The following is a 21,409-nucleotide window of genomic DNA, read 5'->3' as shown; positions in this document are numbered from 1 at the left end:
TGTTCCTGCTAGTACATTTACCAATTTCTCCATCACTTCTTCCTGCAGAATGCAACTTACCATATGATTCACCCTGATTAATCATTGTCACTAAACCTTCATCTTGTTGTTTTGCAATGATCATTTATTTGTCCTCATTTTCTTTCAATAACACATCTCCTGCATCCTTCACCTGATGCACTCTCCTCCATACTACATTACCAGAACTGCTGTAGCTGTCCTCCCATGGCACCTAGCAGCTCCAAAGAGTGGAGGTTGCTTTACTGTATTTATACTTCCCAGCTTTCTTTCATTCCTTATTTATTCATCATATTTGCACTTTTTTGCATACTTTGTACATTTGCTTTCCTATATCTCCCACAACCATTTTACCAAAACCCTTTCTACCCACAACCATTTTTAATATCACATATTATGTCCTCCTCATATTTTCATCTGTTATATAGCAATTATTCATAGATTCATCTGTTCATAGGTAGGTACTAGGCTATTGGCCCTAGGGCCTATATAAGCCTAGCCAAAAAAGTACCCTGGCTTTCGCCACCCAAGATAATTATTTTCCTGTGCCCCTGTCAAGCAGAGCCACAGAGGTGATCCCTGGGATGAATTTCCTATTTCTTATCCAATCATCAAGATTTTTTCTTGAAGAGTGCTAATGAGGAACTTTGTTTGATATAGATATGTAGTTTGTTCCAGAGTATGGGAAGTCTTTGGGACAGGAATCTATCCCTCCAGCATGTTCTGTTTATTGTAGTGACAAGCTTTAGGTCCCTAGAGCATGTAGCTCGGAGGGATTGGGATTTCTTTAAGTGGAGCATGTCCAACAGCTCTGGGTTTGACATACCTTTGTATGTTAGGCAGAGATTGCCTCTGAGTAGGTGATATACGACAGAGTAAAGCTGGAGATTTTTGAAACGGTCTGCATAGGGCATCTGTTTGAGGCCAGTAATCCTCTTTGTGAGGTATTTCTGCGGCCTTTCCAGTTGTTGTAGATGTCTTGTGAGATACATATCAAAAGGGGCATTGTACTTTATAATGGGTCTAATAAGTGATGAGTAGAGGAGAACAATGACCTCTTTTTTCCTGGATGAGAAACCTTTTGTGATGAGGTGTGCCACGTAGAAGGATTTCCTGACTACTGTGGCGATGTGATTATCAAAGGAGAGACTACTGTCCACCTGTGTCCCAAGGTCTCATCACACTTTCACTGTTAAGTAGACTACCACCTATGTGGTAGTTCATGGGTACATAATTTTTAACAAAGGGGATGACAATGCACTGCTTGGCATTGAACTTGAGGCCATGGCTTTGACACCAGGCATCTGTCTCCGTGAGGCCCTTTTGTAGGATGTCCACATTATTAGCCATTTCGATTACGGTTCTTAGTTTGCAGTCATCTGCGAACTTCGTTATCCAAAGAACGTCTGTGTTAGCCTGTACTTCTGAGAAGTAGATACCAAACAGGAGAGGACCCAGAACTAAACCTTGTGGTACTCCACTTCTTCTTTTCCATGAACACCAAATAGCAATGAATAGGATTTATCGCACTTTTTCAGTTTCTTTGTCATTCTCAACCTTATGTTTCCATGTGTCCATATCAATGTTTTAAAATACTTTACAGTCAGAAACATCTTTGAATAATTTCCAAAGACCTTCTTTTTGTACAATAAAAAATGTTGGGATGTCTCTTCAATGTTACAGCTATTACACATTTTTCCATTTTATATTCCATGTTGCTTTTCACTGGCAGTTTGTAAAACAATAAATGCCACAGAAAAACACATTCAAATCTTTCCTGCCTTGCCTTATAGCTTTCTTGTATTCATTCCCAATTCACCCTAAGGATCAACATAGTTCCTTTTCATTATTTTGTAACATTATTTGCTTTTCATTTGTACTTCATTTAAACTAATTTCCCATGTCTTTATTTTCTTTCATATTCCTTCTCTTCCAAACCTTTTGTTTTTTTTTTTCCATTTTTACCCCACCCATCCACATATATTTATTATATTCAGGCCCACCTATCTTTTGCATTGTAAACTATTCCTCTTTTGAGTGGATTCAGCCTTGTTCCCCACTTTCCATGTGGAAGAATTATGCACAGATCATAATGGACATTTATTTAAATATATTTACATTTAAATAAATCACAGTTATTTCAATTTTGTTTTTGCAGTTCCAGTATCTAAACCTGAGTTGAGCATTCTACAAAATACCAGTGAAGTACTTTTAGGAACATCTGTAAAACTGTTGTGCAGATCACCCAATGGAACAGATCCAATCTTCTATTCATTGTTTAAAGGAGAGAAGTTTATGAAAACTGCCAGTGGCTCTATTGTAGATGGTGTTCAATTCAATATTTCTATCCTTCAAGAATCAGATTATGGTGCATATCAGTGCAAAGCAGAAAACAGAGCACCTAATATGTCAAAATATAGTGAAAAACGCAACATAACTATTTTAGGTAAGTGTAGATTCACCCTCATTTTCAAAAAAAAATGACATGTTTTTTGGCATAAAACTGTTGCTTTAAAAGCCGAAGTTCTTATGTTAATAGATGAAATTCCAAGATGAATTCAGCTGTTCAGAGCTTAGACCTTTAGGGAATACTGTGTCGATTTCTAGGTTGCCAAAATGAGGTTCTTCTTTAAAGAAGCAATCAACAATTTAAAGTTTCAAAGAATGCAGATAGAAAAACACAGTGCATAAAATGAACTGCATGCATTATATTCACATTGAACTGTAGTAATAAAAATGACAAACATATAAGAACTGTTTATTTTGTTTATATTTTTATTTTTACTTTGTTGACTTGGTGGACTGGTCCATAAGACCCTTTTCAGCCACAACTGAGGTGGGGATCTACTATGAAATGACGACTTCCTGAAAGTCAACACTTCAAAAGAACAAAAAACTGCCTGAAAGTAAGATGGCAGAAAACTCTTTTTTTTCTTGTTTTTTGCAAGGAGGGGGCAAATCTACCTATACCCTCAAACTTATATATACCAATTCCATGGTTGCATCAACTCAAAAATGGAAGACATCTCCCTTAAAAGTGAATTATTGTTGGTGCACAAATAGAAATTGTACCAGCAATGATTTCCTGTGGGAAAAAGCATTTGGCTTTATGCCATTGTCTTTTTTTCTGCAAGTTACTGATGCTCATGTAATTTCTGCTTGAGATTGTGTAGGGAAGCCCCCAGGTGGAAATGCACAGTTACAGAGATACAGCAAAAATGAGAGCCATACAGTTATACAAATAATCATTATTCAGATACACAAATAAGAGTCATTCAGATACACATATGAGAGTCATTCAGTTACACATATGAGAGTCATTCAGATACACATATGAGAGTCATTCAGTTACACATATGAGAGTCATTCAGATACACATATGAGAGTCATTCAGTTACACATATGAGAGTCATTCAGATACACATATGAGAGTCATTCAGTTACACATATGAGAGTCATTCAGATACACATATGAGAGTCATTCAGTTACACATATGAGAGTCATTCAGATACACATATGAGAGTCATTCAGATACAGTAAATCACAGCACAGAAAGCAGTTGTTTTACAATAAGTAAATTCACTTGTTCTTTTCTGTTATACAGTAAGTTAATCCACCTATGCTTACATGTTATTCAGTATAATAAAAATGTATAATATTATACAAAGGCAGCTTTGTTAACATTTTTCAACAGACAGTGAAACAGCTATTTACATATTTACAGAAAGAGAATTTCTCCTTTGGAGGGGATAAGTTGAAAGTACTGTACCTTTAAGTTGACAAGAGGGGTTAAAGCAGCACTTAATTGGCAGATGACATGAGGGGAGATTAAACCTTGTTTATCTAAAACATGAACTGCATGTGATTTTAAGGTGCTCTAGCTTTTTCCTGAGAAGAATATGTTATGTAATATAAGGTGTTCATCTATTGATGACTTAGCTATGAGTTATATCCTGCCAAGGATGTAACAGCTGGCCATACTCCAAAGCTTCAGGGCACCTCTTGTATTCAGCAGATTAGACAGCTCGAGTTGAGCTGTCTGAAAAACACGTTTGAGTTACAAGCCCTTCAAAACTTTCTTGATGCCAAAGAGAGTGCTCCTGTATGGGCTTTTCATGATTGAAGGTTGGCTTGTGCTGTTACATTCCAGGGCAGATAAGTTCCCACTGGGGTAAAAAACGTACATGTTTTAAATTTGTGTTTTAACAGACTGTCATGACACTTAACTGTACTTTTAAATTGGAGTGCACTTTCTTCCTCTCAGATTAAAAGTTGTTAAAAGTAGTTGAAATCCATTTTTTTTCTGTGGACAAACTGTGTTTATTTTAATTTGGGTGGCTGACAAAGTGTATTAAAATGCTTTTCACTGTGCTTTTATACGGGAAAAGTGACTTTTTACAACTTAAAATTTTGCCTCAGCCATAGGTGGGTTCATAGGTTCATAGGTATGTACTAGGATAATGGCCCTGGAGCCTTTACAAGCCTAGCCCATAAGATTACCGTGGCATCGTACCACCCAATCTTACTTCCCAGTGCCTCTGTCGAGTAAAGCCACTGGAGTGATCCCTGGGGTGAATTTTCTATTTCCCATCCACTCATCAAGATTTCTCTTGAAGAGGGCCAGTGAGGTGCTCTGCTTGACATGTATGGAAAGTCTATTCCATAGCATGGGCAGTCTCTGGGTTATGAACCTGTCCCTCCATCAAGTTCTGTTGATTGTAGTAATGAGGTTGAGGTCTCTGGAGCATGTGGTGCAGGGGGAGTTGGATTTTTTTAGATGTAGAAATTCTAACAGAGCTGGATCAGACATGGCTTTGTGAGTCAAGCAGAGATTGCCTCTAATTAGGGGATATGAGACAGAGAATAGTTGGAGTTTTTTGAGCCTGCCCATATAGGACAAATGTTTAAGGCCTAGGATCATCTTTGTGAGGTACTTTTATGGCCTCTCCAGTTGTTACAGGTGTCTAGTGAGGTGCATGCCAATTGGGGCATTATACTCGATGACTGGCCTAATGAGGGAAGAGTAGAGGGAGACAATGACCTCTTTCTTCCTGGATGCAAAACCCTTAGTAATGAGATGTGCCACACAGAAGGACTTTCTGACCACAGTGGCAATTTGGTGGTCAAAACCGAGGTTGCTTTCAACCTGTGTTCCCAGAGGTCTTATAACACCTTCTGTGTTCAGTGGACTACCATTTATGTGGTAATTCATGGGAACTGGGGTTTTTCCCAAAGAGGATGATGACACATTTATTGGCATTGAGCTTAAGGCCATGGTTCTGACACCAGTTGTTGGTCTCAGTGCGGCCTTTCTGTAGGATGTCAACATCACTTGAGGAGTTAAAAATAGCTCCCAACTTGCAATCGTCTGCGAACTTTGTCAGCCAGATTCTCTTCGTGTTTGCCTGGACTTCAGAGAAGTAGATACCAAACAAGAGAGGACCCAGGACTGAACCCTGTGGGACTCCACTAGTGACTGGTTGGCAGTCTGACTTTGAGTCAGCTACTTTCACACTGTGGGTTTTACCTGTGAGCCAGTTTGCAACCCACCTAGTGATATAGGGGGTTGATGCCTAGCTTAGTGAGTTTTTATATGATTCCTGAGTGGGGAATGGTATCAAAGTCCTTGGCCAAATCAAGGTAGGCTGTATGAACCACCTTGCCTTCATCCACAGCTCTGATGACTGACTCAAAGAAGTTGACTAAGTTGAGCAGGCATGATCTACCCTTCACAAAACCAAACTGTGTGGGATTCAGAGTTTGGAGATTCCCTATATCCTTGTTTATTAGGGCCATGATGATGCGTTCCATAGCTTTGCATATCAGACTAGTCACGCTAATGGGGCTATAGTTCCCAGGGTCTGTAGTCGCTCCTCCTTCATGGAGAGGGATGACTGTAGCATTCCGCCATTTGGTAAGGACAAGGCCAGAGGTGAGGCTGTGATTGAACAGGGCACACAGGTGAGGTGCCAGTTCACTCTGTAGTTCATGTAGAACACAGCCAGGAATATTGTCAGGTCCCATAGAAGCTGTATTCTTGACCTTGGACAGTGCTGTTTTAACCTGTGCAGCAGTAATACTGGGAGGCTGGCAATCTACTGGTATTGTGACTGGTCCTTTGGGAGGGAGGGGTAAAGTTGGCACTGAATCTATCAGCCAGTAGATTGGCAATATCTGTTTGCTCGGTATAGGAGGTACCATTGTGCAGTAGCTCAGAGGAAATCTGGGTATTGCCGTGGAGATTCTTTACACAACTATAGAAGGCCTTTTAGTTGCCATTACTATCTGCTGCAATTCTGTTTTCATAGCTAGCTTTAGAGGATTTAATGAGAGATCTCTACTTTTTGTTGAAGCTGATAAGGGAGTTTTTCCAGTCTTGGGACTTCACCTTATACCACATCAGTTTCCTCCTTCTGTTGTAGAGTTTGTTTATGGCAGGGGACCACCAGATTGGCTTCCTTTTTTTGGAGGAGACCATCTTGGTTCTATTGACTATGACAAGATCCATGTATTTGTGTACGTGTTCATACAATGCATTGGTGTATGATTCAGCAGTCATGCAGCTATTCTCCATTAGTATGGGGGCCATGAAGTTAGCCACCTCTGTTTTTAGGAGCCCAGAGTTAGCTTTGGAGAAGTTGTTCATGGTGGTTACCTTTGCGGTGGGTGGGAAGAATGTGGATTTCCAAGGTGATTAGTTTGTGGTCAGATCTAACTAGGGAGGAGTTGACTATTGGGGTAGAGCAATGGTCACCCATGTTAGTAATGACCAGGTCAAGGATGCTGCTACCTCTAGTGGGGGTAAGAACGAGCTGGTCCAGTTCATTGGAATTAATGAATTCCAGGAAACATTGGGTAAGTGCATTGGTACATGAGTAGTTTTCTCAGTTAATGGAGGGGTATTTGAAGTTGTCCAGTATGAGAGTGTTAGGTTGGACCCTAATATTCTCCAGGGTGCTTAGGAACATGGAGTGTGAGTCTTGGGACATGGTTGGGGACTATAGCAGGCTACAACCTCAGTCACTGTCTTACTCAGTGTTAGCTGCACCTGAAGTATCTCAGATGCATTATGTTGGGCTAGCAGTCTGCAGGTGTGCGGATCCTTTATGAATATGGAAACACCACACCTTTGGAGCTTTGGTTCAAGGTCTGGGGCTGAAAAGTGTGGAATGAGTTATAGCCTGGTAGTGCAAGGGTGTTTTCTGCTGCCTTGAACCAGGTCTCTGTTATGGCACAAATATCAATATTCTCCATTTTAAGGAGTGCTTAGAGGGAGTGTATTTTGAGATTTAGACTTGTAACACTGAGCAGCATGACCCTCAGATTGCATTTGTTTGTAGCTTTTAATGGTGGTAATTTGGTCTTTGGAACACTGCCTAAAAAAGGCACTATAGGGGTGGCAAGAGCCTTGGCCAGTATTCAGAAGCCCAGGGGTGACAGATGCAGGCCATCTCTGGCAAAGCATCGAGGTCTGTCAATCATGTCATCCCAGGCAGACAGATACTGGATCCCCTTAGAATGACACCAGAAACTTAGCCAATTGTTGAAATCAGTCATTTTCTGCTTGTACTGTGGTATCATTCTGGGCGATGGTAGAATACTTTAGTCTATCACATACTAGCAATCAAAAGTCTCTATTCTCTTTCAAAATCATGTCTTCTACATATTTTGTTATTAACATTTCTCTCACCTTTTTTCCTTTTATTCCATATATCTCCTCCCTCCCCTACTCCTCAACCAATACTTTCCACAGTCCCTTTGTTTAATTTTCATTAATATTTTGTATTCAGCATTTCCTAGTGTAACTGGACTCCAGTTCTTTATGCAACTTCTGTCATTCTTTTTTCCATATAACTTTTATTATTCCACCACACATTTCTTTATCTATAATACCTTCCTTCAACCACTCGTTTAATATTCATTACTTTTCTTGTATTACTCATATCAAATATTCTTATATTTCCTCTATTATTTTTTTTTACCTTCTCCAATATTTTCTTCATTCTCCATTCTGCCTGTGCCATTACTTTTTTGTTTAAATATAGTTTATTTACCAAATAACCGCCATATCTTCTTGCTAATATTTTTGCCACCTTTATTGTCTAAAATGCTATCCATCTTCCTTTCTTTTGTTTTACTTATTTTCCTAAATATGGGGGCACTTCCTCAGTTCGCTCTAAAAATGTTTACCTATATAAAACATTTTTTGCTTTCTTTATTTTTTTCAACAGCTTAATTTCTGTTTCTTTTCATTTTCACTTCTTCTTTCTATTTCCCTTTCATATTTACTCATAAATTTAATATATTTATTCATATATCTGCATATAATATTTTTCTTAATGTCTAAATTTTTTTTATATTTCTATTTCTATATAATCTACCAGTATATCCAGTTCTTATAGAATGGACTCATAGTCAAATAATCTTATTTTTCTCTTTTCATTTCTTATTCATTTATGCAATGTCCTGTCAACATGTTTATACCCTTTCCTTATTCTGTAATATTACAGTCTTCTTTTATCCTTGCCCAAATCAATCTAGAATCTAAGAAGTTAGTTCATTTCCCATCTGCTTCTATTCCCGTTACCTATTTCAAATATATAATCAGTTTGAGTCTTAATATTATTATATGTCCAGTCTCTTTCTTTTCTTACTTTAAATCTCTACATCTTATCAATTCTCTTAACATTTTCACTTCCTATGTTATTTTTCATTTTTCTTTTCTTTGATTGCAATTAAAATCATCTACCATTGCTGACATATTTATTAGTATAAACATTTTGACATTTTCAAACAAGTTTTATTCCTGACATATTAGTAGAACCATAAATTACCAATAATCTTATACATTTATTGCATTTTTAAATTACATATTAGCCTACTATCTTTCCAGGAGTTACTTTAAGTAAATCTGTTATTTTTACTTTTTTATGTTGTATAAAACTTCCAATTCCTAAATGTCTCGTTTCCTGTTGACCAAATGATCTTTCACCACATACTGCCTCATTTCTCCTTTTTTTTTCAAAGGTATATGGTTCATAAGTGTATGATAGGCTAATGACAACTAAGGCCTTTATAAGCCTAGCCATGCAACCCAAGTGGGATCCACAAGTTTTATGCTTTAGATATTTTTACGTCTAGTAAACATATCACATCCATCATTAGTGTTTTACACTACTCATCTACCAGTAGCTCAATTGTTTATCTCTAATGTTAAAATTCCTGTATTATCCTTTACCGTTCTTCACACTTTTTATTCCTAGTTTTTATTTTTATTTTCCTTACCTTAATCCCACCTCCAATCATTTTTTATTCGGGTATGTCTTTTTCTTCACCTGAACCCGTCTCTCCCCTTTTCATCTTCTTCATTTTGAACTGCTGTATACTTTTTTGCTTTTGTATCGGAACCTGAACCTCATTATTTTGAATTATCTGTTATATATAGGAGTAAAGAAAGGCTTTAACTCATATTCATCCACATTAGAATCCCTGAATTATACTGTTATTTTTAAAACAATATTTTCCATAGTGCTATCATTTTTTTTCAGTTTTAGAACTACATCTCTCTAACAGATCAAAGCTTTTAAATGTTTCTTCACAAAAATGTACAACTCCTAGGTGTATGAGTGCCCTTATGTCTGTAACACTAAACCTCAATGGTAACATTTTGTCCTTTCTACTTGTTAGGTTTACCACTTTTTCTCTCTTCTGTGCCAATGAAGTACCTCCAATGTTTCATCAGGTTTCATTAACCATATCTGCATCTTGGTGTGCTGCCTTGCTGCATCTGCATATGGCTGCTGCTTATAATGCAACACAAAGCTGTGATGTAGAGATATCCTTTCTCTCCTCCTGTTCCTGCTAGTACATTTACCAATTTCTCCATCACTTCTTCCTGCAGAATGCAACTTACCATATGATTCACCCTGATTAATCATTGTCACTAAACCTTCATCTTGTTGTTTTGCAATGATCATTTATTTGCCCTCATTTTCTTTCAATAACACATCTCCTGCATCCTTCACCTGATGCACTCTCTTCCATACTGCATTACCAAAATTGCTGTAGCTGTCCTCCTGTGGCACCTAGCAGCTCCAAAGAGTGGAGGTTGCTTTACTGTATTTATACTTCCCAGCTTTCTTTCATTCCTTATTTATTCATCATATTTGCACTTTTTTGCATATTTTGTACATTTGCTTTCCTATGTCTTCCACAACCATTTTACTAAAACCCTTTCTACCCACAACCATTTTTAATATCACATATTATGTCCTCCTCATATTTTCATCTGTTATAAAGCAATTATTCACTTCTTCTTTTCCATAAACACCAAATAGCAATGAATAGGATTTATCCCACTTTTTCAGTTTCTTTGTCATTCTCAACCTTATGTTTCCATGTGTCCATATCAATGTTTTAAAATACTTTCCAGTCAGAAATATCTTTGAATAATTTCCAAAGACCTTCTTTTTGTACAATAAAAAATGTTGGGATGTCTCTTCAATGTTACAGCTATTACACATTTTTCCATTTTATATTCCATGTTGCTTTTCACTGGCAGTTTGTAAAACAATAAATGCCACAGAAAAACACATTCAAATCTTTCCTGCCTTGCCTTATAGCTTTCTTGTATTCATTCCCAGTTCACCCTAAGGATCAACATAGTTCCTTTTCATTATTTTGTAACATTCTTTGCTTTTCATTTGTACTTCATTTAAACTAATTTCCCATGTCTTTACTTTCTTTCATATTCCTTCTCTTCCAAACCTTTTGTTTTTTTTTCCATTTTTACCCCACCCATCCACATATATTTATTATATTCAGGCCCACCTATCTTTTGCATTGTAAACTATTCCTCTTTTGAGTGGATTCAGCCTTGTTCCCCACTTGCCATGCATCTTAGAAATGTATGCACACTAGTTGCATATGGTAACTTTCTTAAATTCTATGTGTTTAACATTTGTATACATTTTCGTAGAGATAACACAAACACTCTTCATCAGTCTACCAATTCTCTTATTCATGTTCTGCTGTTGTTTGTTCATTCCCAGACTTAATCCCTAGGGCATCAATCTCCCTCCTAGTAAAATAAATTCCAGACATTCTTACCATTGCTCTTAAACTCTTAATTATTGACTTATTTAGCTGTTACTGTAATCAGAATTTGTTTTGTTCTGAAGATTATAGCCTTCATCCAAAGTTTGCTCTTGGCTAATAAAACAGGATAATCTCCATAATTTAACATAAATGTTACCTTTATTCCTTCATTAGTCTTACATCTACCATGTACTCACTGTCATCTACATGTTGCATATCTGCATTCATTACCATCGCAAACAACCACATGCTCAATGGGCTGTTCTGCTTTGCTCTCCTTCCTTATAATTTTCCCACCTATCCATTTATCATCACAGATACAAATTAATTTCCATAAACTGTCCTACGCAAGAATTTCCAAAAACTGCCATGACTATCCTTCTTATTTTTCCTCCTGCTTCATATTTTTAAAAATGTTTAATATCCCCCCATGATCAATACTGTCAAATGTCTTATATACAACATACATTGTTACTTTTCCTTCTCATTTCTCCTTAGATATACATTCAACTACTTTTACCATCAACATTTCAGTCACTCTTTTCCTTTTAATCCCATACCACTTTCACCCTGTCCTTCTTTCATAGCATCTATCAATCTTTTCTGAATAATCTTCATAAATATTTTAAAGTCCATATTTCCATATGCAATTGATCTACATTGTTTTAGTTCTTCCGTTCCACTTTTTTTCCATATGAATTTTATAATCGTCTTACAATTTTTTTCTTTGCTTATATCTTCCTTCCCTCTCTTCACTCCATTCATTCGGTATTTCAAGAACCATCTTTTTCAATATCTGACTTTTTTATAAAAACTATACCCAAATCCCTCTGGATCTGGAACGTGTTTTCCTTTTCTTTTCGTTATAGCATTCTGTAACTCTTATTTCTTATAGGCTCATAGATTCATAAATTGTTAATACGCTGATGCCCCAGGGGGACTTTCAAACCTTAGCTTTTCTAAAAGAATAATTATGTCCTGTATCGAAATAAGAAATTGAGGGATAGGCATTTATAAGTTACCTCTGTCCACAAAGGTCAGGGCTACCAGGCCTGGCATAAAGTTTCTATTCCCCATCCACTGGTTTAGGTTGCACTTAAATTGGGTGGATGGAAAGCCTGTTCCATAGGAGGAGCAGTCTCTGGGACACATATCTGTCTCTCCAGCATGTTCTGTTTAAGTAACAGACAAAATTCAGGCCCCTGACCTTGTATTTCTGATACTGTTTGACTTATGAATATGCAGGAGATTCATAAGTGTGGCATTTGAGGATGCTTTGTAAGCCAGGCCTAGATCACCTTTCAGCAATCAATAGGAGACTGAGTAGAGGGAAAGGGCTTTAAGGTGATCTGAATAAAGCAGATTTGTTACACCTTGTAGCCTTTTTGTAAGAAACGTCTGAGGTATTTCTAGTTGCTGCATATGTTTGGTCGGGTACATACCAAAGGGGGCATTGTACTCTATGATTGGTTCAATAAGGGTGGGGTACAGTGGGATAATGACCTCTTTGTACTTGGATACCATGTTCTTACTTATAAGTTGTGCAACATAAAAGGATTTCCACACCACTGTGACCATGTGGTGGTCAAAGGTAAGGCTACTGTCTACATGCATACCCAGATCACTGACCACTAGATCAACTCTTAGAGGTATAATATCAGCAAGGTAATTAGCCAGGATGGTTGACTTACCAAAAAGAACAATTATGCATTTCTTAGCACTGAGTTTAAGACAATGGCTTTGCTACTATTTGTTAGAGATAGACCTTCTTGAAGAATACTAATGTTTGCAAAGGAGTCAGTGACAACTCCCAGCTTGCAATCACCTGTAAACTTAGTCAGTCATAAACCTTCAGCATTTGCTTGCATTTCAGAGAAACAAATGTCAAAAAGGAGTGTGCCAAGTACTGAGCCCTGGGGGACTCTGCTAGTGACTGGCTTCTTGGTGGAGGTGGCCTCACCTATTTTGACCTCCTGGGTCCTATCAGTGGGTCAGTTGGCTATCCAGTGGGGGATAAAAATGTTTATACCTAAATTAGCAAGTTTATCTATAATGCCTGAATGGGGTATTGTATCAAAAGTCTTGGCTAGGTCAAGGTAAGCTGTGTGCACAGTCTTGCCTTCATCCAATGCTTTGCTGATCCTCTCAAAAAAGTCCACCAGATTTAATAGGCATGATCTTCCTTTAACAAAGCCGAACTATGATGGATCTAGTGTTTGCAGCCTACCTCTCTCTTCATTTGTCATGTCCATGATGATTCTTTCCCTAGCCGTACATATGAGGCTGGTCAGACTTATGGGCCTGTAGTTACCTGGATCAGTGGTTGGACCTCCTATGTGCAGGGGAATGACTATAGCCATTGTCTGTTCCTTGGGCACAAAATGTGACTGTAGACTCCATTTGAAAAGTGATTCAAGTGAGCTTTAAGTCAACTTGATAAACAATGCACAACTGTACACAAACTAGATGCTGTAATGGTTAAAAACATTCTGGCTTGACAGTAAGTGTATTTTAATGGAACTTACACCACTGTGAGTGATTGGCGTCTACTCCGATTACAAGGGGGGAATAACACTGCGAGATATCAGCGATTATAGACTTCACTGCTAGACACTGTGGTGTGGAGAGTAGCAGTTCTAACTAAATAGTGTTAAAAAGGTCAAAAAGTGTAGATATTCAACAAATAAACACTCAATTAATGCAGTTGTGGCAAAAACAATGCAAAAAAAAAAACAAGTGCCAAACAGTGGATATGGTAATGTAAGTCTTAACTTGCTTATAGGTTATGACCCAAGCATTGTCCAAATACAGCCCTTAAATAGCAGAAGAGATACAATTAAAAAAAATAAACCATGCCCTGTGGCCAATCAAAAATAGCACACTCTTCTTTCCTTTACACAATCCTGGGCCAGAAAATAAATTGGGTTTCCTCTACTCTTATTAAAGAGGAACCAAGGTAGTTCTAACTAAGCAAAGTGAAGACATTACATTTGGTGAGGAACACCCCCCCCCCCCCCGCTCATGAGTACAAGGTCAAGGATGTTTGCACACTTGATAGGAAAATAGACCAACTGTTCCAGGATGCTGGCATTAACAAAGTTTCAGAATCACTGGGCTTGCACATCAGAAGTGGTGTAGGATTACCAATTTGTTGAGGGGTAGTTGAGATCCCCATGAATATCGTATTGAGTTGAACAGTGATGGACTCTAGTACATGGAGATAGGTAGTATGGGTTTCCTGGGACATGGAGGGGGACCTGGAGGTTGCAAGGATATGCTATGAGACCCTGTTTATGGTGTGTTGCACATGTATGAGTTCCAGTGAGTCATACACTTTAACTCGTCTGGATGTGAGGTTGTTTTTAATACACATTGAGACTCCTCCACCTTTAGTTCTCTCCTGTACAGTAGCTGGTCTAAAGGTGTGAAAGGCATTGTAACTTTGCATTGCTGGGGTATTCTTCTCGACTTTTAATGATGTCTCCATTACTACACAGATGTCTACACTCTCCAGGGAGATGAAGGCTTGCAGGGAGTGGAGTTTCTTGTTAAGATTTCTATCACTGAGCAGTACCAGATAATCCTTTATAGGTTCTGTCTCTTTAGGTATCAGTTGTTTGTTTGTAACTGTTTAGTGGTTCATATCAAATCACTATATGTATCTCAAATTTATAGTAACTGCTTCATTCTTATAATTTATCCCACCCAAGTGTTGACACATTTTCCAAAGTGTATTTGTGCTCATTGTTACATATACATAATTACTTATACAATTATTTCTATTCCCCATTGTCCTTTTTTCAGATGATATTATCAGTCATGGAGCCTTACATCTAGTGTCCGCTCTGGAAATAGTTTTTATCCAAATACAGCTAACCTGAGAAACAAAGCATAATTAAATAAAAATCAGCTAACATAACAGTTGGGATTTCCAAATTCTTCCCTAATGTTGCACAAAGATTTATTTCATGCATGTTAAAGTTGCTTTTATTGTATTAACAGAAGTATTGATAGCTACAGTACTTGGTAAAAAAGTCATGGATTAAGAGAACAGTACAATGGATGAGGTTCATTATTTCCTATAATTTTCAGCTTGTTATATAAATCTGTGTCATTAATTTAAATGTTCAGAATATATTCCTAACAGGTAGACCTATGCAAGCATTGTAGACTTTAACATTAATGTAATGGGGATGTTGTTATTCTCCCACCAATACTGTATGAGGGGGCTTAGCTTTCCGATGGTCTCCTTGGCCGTAAGCTTAGTGAGATTCAAGAAACATATTTTTATTTGTGTGCATGAGAATATATTCTAAAAAGAAACATTTCATTACTTTATTAATTATTTATTTCATACCTCAGGTTTAAAAAACATGTATGATAAACCATCAGATGTTTTCATGTATAGATGTGGTGTCACAACAATGGGAAATAAACTTGCCTACAGTTTCTTTGTGAACTGTAACCAAAGTAACATGTATGCATTTAAACTTTATTCTTCCTCTGACTTAGCTGGTCATTAGCATTGGTTACATGTATAGAAATTTGACTTTTGCTTCATAATTTATTTTAATTAAACAGGGCAAGTAGTTTACATGGACTCTGTGACATCCCGTGATTTTTAAGCAAACACTTTAACTCTGTTACCTATGACAACATCATTGGACATTGAATGCTGGAGTGGGGCTTACTTTAAGTTATAGTGTATACATTTATTTATTAACTTTATTGACCAAGTAGTCGGGCTGCTCCCCATACCATATTCAACCACAACCTGGGCCAATTAGGCATTAACAAGTTTCAGCAGATAGTTACAATTCTGGTATTTGTACAATTCAGTGAGTGACAGAATCAATTGCAGAGCAACAAATGTGTGACATAGGGAACATACAATTATGGACAGATGAAAATGTTACATTATGAATTAGTTTATGAAAGAACAATGTACAGTTTTTTTAGAAAGAAGAACTGCAAGAGATTAAAAGGGACAGAAAATAATTTACAAATTTCAGTAAGTCTTAAGCATTTCACCAACAAAAGGAGGTTATCTGTGCAAATATATAGATGGTATAACTGCAACCAAATTAATCCTTATTAACGTTCATTTTAGTGCCAGTATCTACACCACAACTGCAAATACTCCCACGCATATCAGAAGTGATCATTGGAGAGCAGGTGACACTGCAATGTAAAGCAGAAAATGGATCACTTCCGATCACTTACACATTCTTCAGAGGAAATGAATATCTACATAATATTACTGCATCAGAAAGACAATCTGTAACATACCATTTAACTTTCCACAAACCTGAGAATTCTGGAAAGTACTACTGCAAAGCTGAAAATTCAGTTCCCGGTAAAGGACAGATTAGCAATGAAGAAACCATTACAGTAAAAGGTATGGAAGCATGTTTAGTATAAATACTAATATTGAAAACATGAGACTATACAAATCAGCATTATCTAACATTTAACAATGTCTGCTTTAGAAAAGAAAGTTATTACAAGTGTGTATACACACACACACACACACACACACACACACACACACACACACACACACACACACGCACATGCATGCGCACACACGCACACACAAAGATAGACAGATTCATGCCAGGAAGGGATGTCTTGATTAACTTCCCCAACTCTTTGAATACACAGGTAATATAAATACATTTTGCTTATCAAACATAACAGAGCATGATTTGCATGCCTCCTGCCTGTATAATGTGTGCACAATTAACCTCTAGCATAGATTCTAATAGGAAAGGTTGAGCCAAGTTTGCCTATCAAGGTACTAGTAACTAAGAAAAAGAAGCATTTATGTATTGAATTCATCATCTGAATGGAAACAAAATATGTCTTGGTCTTTATGGTTCACATGACAAACAATAATTTGCTTAACAGCTTAACCTCTATCTTTCTGAAAGTGTTTTGTTTTTTTTTTTTCAAAATGTGATTACAAAAGAAAGAGATAAGTACAATGAAAAATGGTTGGAAAACAAAGTTGCTATGTGTATAGCATTAAATAAATGTATTAAGGATATTCAGTGTTGCATACTCATTACTGGTAAACAGAAGTGGAACACAGATAAGCAATTAGAACAGACCTGGGCATTGTACGGCCCCAGGTCACATCTGGCCCCATTGACTTTCCATGACCAGCCCGTAAGAAGTCAGACAAAACACATGCTAATTGCAAGAACATATGTTGTTTTTTTTTTCTTGACTATCTGAAAATCAAACCAATTCTCCAGTAGTCCAGAAAACACTTTAAACTTCGGTATTCTGTTTTAAAAAAGAAACAGACTATTGGACTTTGTTGTCGGCAGATTTACTATGCTTTTTTTACAAAAAAGCATAGTAAATCGACAGAATGAAGACATCAGGAATGGGAAAAGAAGGTAGGAGAAGGGAGTAAATGGGCAAGGTTATGGGAGGTGCAAGGAAGGATGTCATTGGTCCAGTTTCTTTAGCTGCTACAAATTAGGTCGAAGGAAAGGGATATAGAACAAAGTGCATAGCACTCAGCTGTCCCTGATTTTCATAGGTTCATAGGTAGTTACTAGGCTATCTGCCCGAGGGCATTTATAAGCCTAGCCAGAGTATGTCAGCTTCCGCTGCCCCACTGATTAATTAACTGATCCTCTGTCAAGCAGAGCCAATGAAGTGATCCCAGGGGTGTATTTTCTGTTACCCATCCACTCGTAAAGGTTTCTCTTGAAGAGTGTTAGTGAGGAGCTCTGCCTGATGTAATTTGGAATTTTGTTCCAAAGCATGGGGAGTCTCTGTGACAGGAATCTATCCCTCCAGCATGTTCTATTTATTGTTGTGGCAAGGTTTAGCTCACTAGAGCGCGTGGCTCGCAGTGACTTGGATTTCTTTAGGTGGAGCATGTCCATCAGTTCTGAGTTGGACATGGCTTTGTAAGTCAGGCAGAGATCACCTCTGAGTAAGCGATATGCCACTGAGTACAGCCGGAGTTTTTTCAGTTGGGCTGCATAGGACATATGTTTGAGACCAGTAATCCTCTTGGTGAGGTACTTTTGTGGTCTTTCCAGCTGTTGAAAGTGTCTTGTGAGGTGCATCCCAAATGGAGCATTGTACTCTATGATGGGTCTAATGATTGACAATTAGAGGAGCACTATAATCTCTTTATTTTTAGATGCAAACCCTTTAGATGGGCCACATAGAAGGATTTCCTAACTACTTTGGCAATATGATTGTCAAAGGAGAGATTACTATCTACCTGGGTCCCCAGATCTCTTATTACATCTTCTGTATTAAGGGGGCTGCCACCTATGTGATAATTCATGGGTATTTTGTTTTTCCCAAATGGGATGACTATGCATTTTTTGGCATTTAGCTTGAGGCCATGACTTTGACACCGGGTGTCCATCTCAGTAAGGCCCTTTTGGAGGATGTCCGTGTCAGCCGGAGAGTCAGTTATGGCTCCCAGTTTGCAGTCATCGGCGAATTTGGTTAGCCATAATCCTTCTGTGTTTGCCTGTACTTCTGGGAAGTATATGCCGAACAGTGGGGGTCCCAAGACTGAGCCTTGCAGGACACCACTTGTGACTGGTTTAGAGTCGGACATGGAGCCCACTATTCTTACCGTGTGAATTCTGTCTGTAAGCCAGTTGGCAACCCATCTCATGACATAGAGGTTTATGTTCAGGCTGGTGAGTTTTTCTGTAATACCCGAGTGGGGAATGGTGTCAAAAGCCTTGGCAAGGTCAAGGTAGGCTGTATGAACCACCTTTCCCTCGTCTATGGCCTTGGTGACTGTCTCGAAGAAGTCAACCAGGTTTAGTAGGCATGATCTGCCCTTAACAAAGCTGAACTAGGTCAGGTCAAGTGTTTGGAGGTTCCCAATGTCTTTGTTAATGAGTTCCATGATGATGCGCTCCATAGCCTTGCAGACCAGGCTAGTCAGGCTTATGGAGCGATAGTTACCGGGGTCAGTTGTGGCCCCTCCTTTGTAGAGAGGAATAACCATTGCTGTGCGCCATTCTATGGGCACATAGCCTGTGGAGAGGCTGAGGTTGAACAGCGTGTTTAGGTGGGGGGTTAGTTTGTTCTGTAGTTCGTGCAAGACGCAGCCTGGGACACCATCTGGTCCCATTGACGCTGTGTTTTTGGCTTTTGAAAGGGCTGTTTTCACCTGTGCGTCTGTGATTTTTGGGACACTACACTTTTCCGGTATTGTTGTGGGCCCTTTTGGAGGTGAGAGGGGGGTGAAGTTTGCACTGAATCTATCTGCCAGGATGTTGGCAATATCAGTAGGTTCAGTATATTGTGTACTATTTTGCACTAGTTCAGTGCATATCTGCAAGTTGCCACTTAGATTCTTAACCTAGCTAAAGAAAGCTTTGTGGTTATCTTTTGAATACTTGGCTATTTTTCTTTTGAAATTAGCCTTGGATGATTTCATGAGGGACCTTAGTTTCTTACTGATACTGATCAGGGATTTTGCAGAACATTCCTATTTTTTGCTTCATTTTTTTGTCCTGTCCCAACATTTTTTTTTTTTTGGTAAATCACTGGGGATTAGCCAGTGGATAATGCCAAGGCAATAAGAGTTTCGTGCTTCTTAGTGTGTGGTGGGGAATCTGGAAGGATGCCTGGGTTTTACACATTGTTATGATTGCCAGCGATCATTGTTATTTTTTTTTCCTGCTGGAGATGACATCTGCTAAAACGACGAATATAGTGCTGAGCCTTGCTGATTATCAAGAGATTCAGACTGGATGCATGGTAACTTGCTACTCCTGGGGTGGGGCTAAACTTGAAGTCATTTGAAAACAAAAGTTTGATGTTTCATTAAGTGTATAATTGCAAGACATCCTATGCAATGCATTAATAAGTTACTACGTACTGTTTAAACTTCCTCCCTCTTCTTGTGCCCATGGATAGCATTCTTTTGGTAGCGAGTCATGTGCTTTTCTTCACATAATATCTGGCATACTGTTGTAGGACAGGAAACCGTTTTGGGAAAGTAAGGACTGCTCACCATCAAAGAGTGAAGCAGGACCCCCCCCCCCCAAGAATTTTCATCTCCTGTAATTAACTTTGGTATTGAATCTTATTGATCAAAAATGCATGCCCTCCAGAACAGTCACAATTTTTTATGTGGCCCCCTTGGGAAATGTAATTGCCCACCCCTGAATTAGAATATAACAGATTTACTGTTTAAATCTAATCTATAGCGTGTCATCAGAATCAGTATATTTTAGTGCTTTCCACAGTACCTAAAACATCTGTTTCATGTTTATGCATATGTGTGTATGTGTGTGTGTGTGTGTGTGTGTGTGTGTGTGTGTGTGTGTGTTTGTGTGTGGGTGTGTGTGCTTGTATGCATGTATGAGATAATTCTGCATATTCATTTCCCGTGTCCACACTCCCTGTGTGTTCATCTCCTGTTTGCATGCTACTACCTTCTCCACCCAGTACTGCATTCTCCAAACTTCTGAATTTTCTTATATGTGATAAATCCCTGTTTTGTGTTGTTATAAAAATCCCTGTTTTGTGTTGTGTTATACAATGTTGCATGCAGCATGCATGATCTGTGCTGTTTATAAAACTACTGCATGTTACCAGCTCAGCTACCACATGTTCAAATTGCCATCTAGTGGTCACTTCTGAACCTTCACATTCCATTACTTATGTGGTCATCAGGTGTCTTGTGCTCGGTTCCCAGCACTAGAGAACCCTGTTCTCTCTGTGTTGAGTACAGTGTGTACACTGTTGCCCTGTACATGCTCCTCTTTTGCCCACAGCTAGCAATGGCAGCATGGGAACACAGGGAGCTCCTACTAAACACTACAGTCATATCTGTGTTGTATGCCTTGCTGCTATGTCTGATAGTGGTCCTCCTATCTGTGTTGTATGCCTTGCTGCTATGTCTGATAGTGGTCCTCCTATCTGTGTTGTATGCCTTGCTGCTATGTCGGATAGTGGTCTTCCTATCTGTGTTGTATGCCTTGCTGCTATGTCTGATAGTGGTCCTCCTATCTGTGTTGTATGCCTTGCTGCTATGTCTGATAGTGGTCCTCCTATCTGTGCTGTATGCCTTCTGCTATGTCTGATAGTGGTCATCCTATCTGTGTTGTATGCCTTGCTGCTATGTCTGATAGTGGTCTTCCTATCTGTGTTGTATGCCTTGCTGCTATGTCTGATAGTGGTCCTCCTATCTGTGTTGTATGCCTTGCTGCTATGTCTGATAGTGGTCCTCCTATCTGTGTTGTATGCCTTGCTGCTATGTCTGATAGCGGTCTTCCTATCTGTGTT

The 21,409-nt window shown here is 38.4% G+C and overlaps 1 protein-coding gene across 1 annotated transcript in view; it reads left to right on the top strand.

Annotated features, from left to right (window-relative positions):
- The first annotated feature begins 1,348 nt into the window (after window positions 1-1,348).
- The window catches only part of MILR1 (mast cell immunoglobulin like receptor 1), a 339,675-nt gene continuing 319,614 nt past the window's right edge, over window positions 1,349-21,409 (top strand). Inside the window, exons 1-3 of the mRNA XM_044079434.1 lie at window positions 1,349-1,436; window positions 2,177-2,464; window positions 16,227-16,514. Coding sequence (XP_043935369.1) covers window positions 1,349-1,436; window positions 2,177-2,464; window positions 16,227-16,514 — 664 coding nt within the window. The remainder of the gene's footprint in view (window positions 1,437-2,176; window positions 2,465-16,226; window positions 16,515-21,409) is intronic.

This window comes from Protopterus annectens, chromosome 8.part0, assembly GCF_019279795.1.
Source record: "Protopterus annectens isolate FY-2018-M chromosome 8.part0, PAN1.0, whole genome shotgun sequence".
Lineage (NCBI taxonomy): Eukaryota > Metazoa > Chordata > Ceratodontiformes > Protopteridae > Protopterus > Protopterus annectens.
The sequence above is the reverse complement of the archived record's forward strand: the minus strand, read 5'-3'. Positions and strand labels throughout refer to the sequence as shown.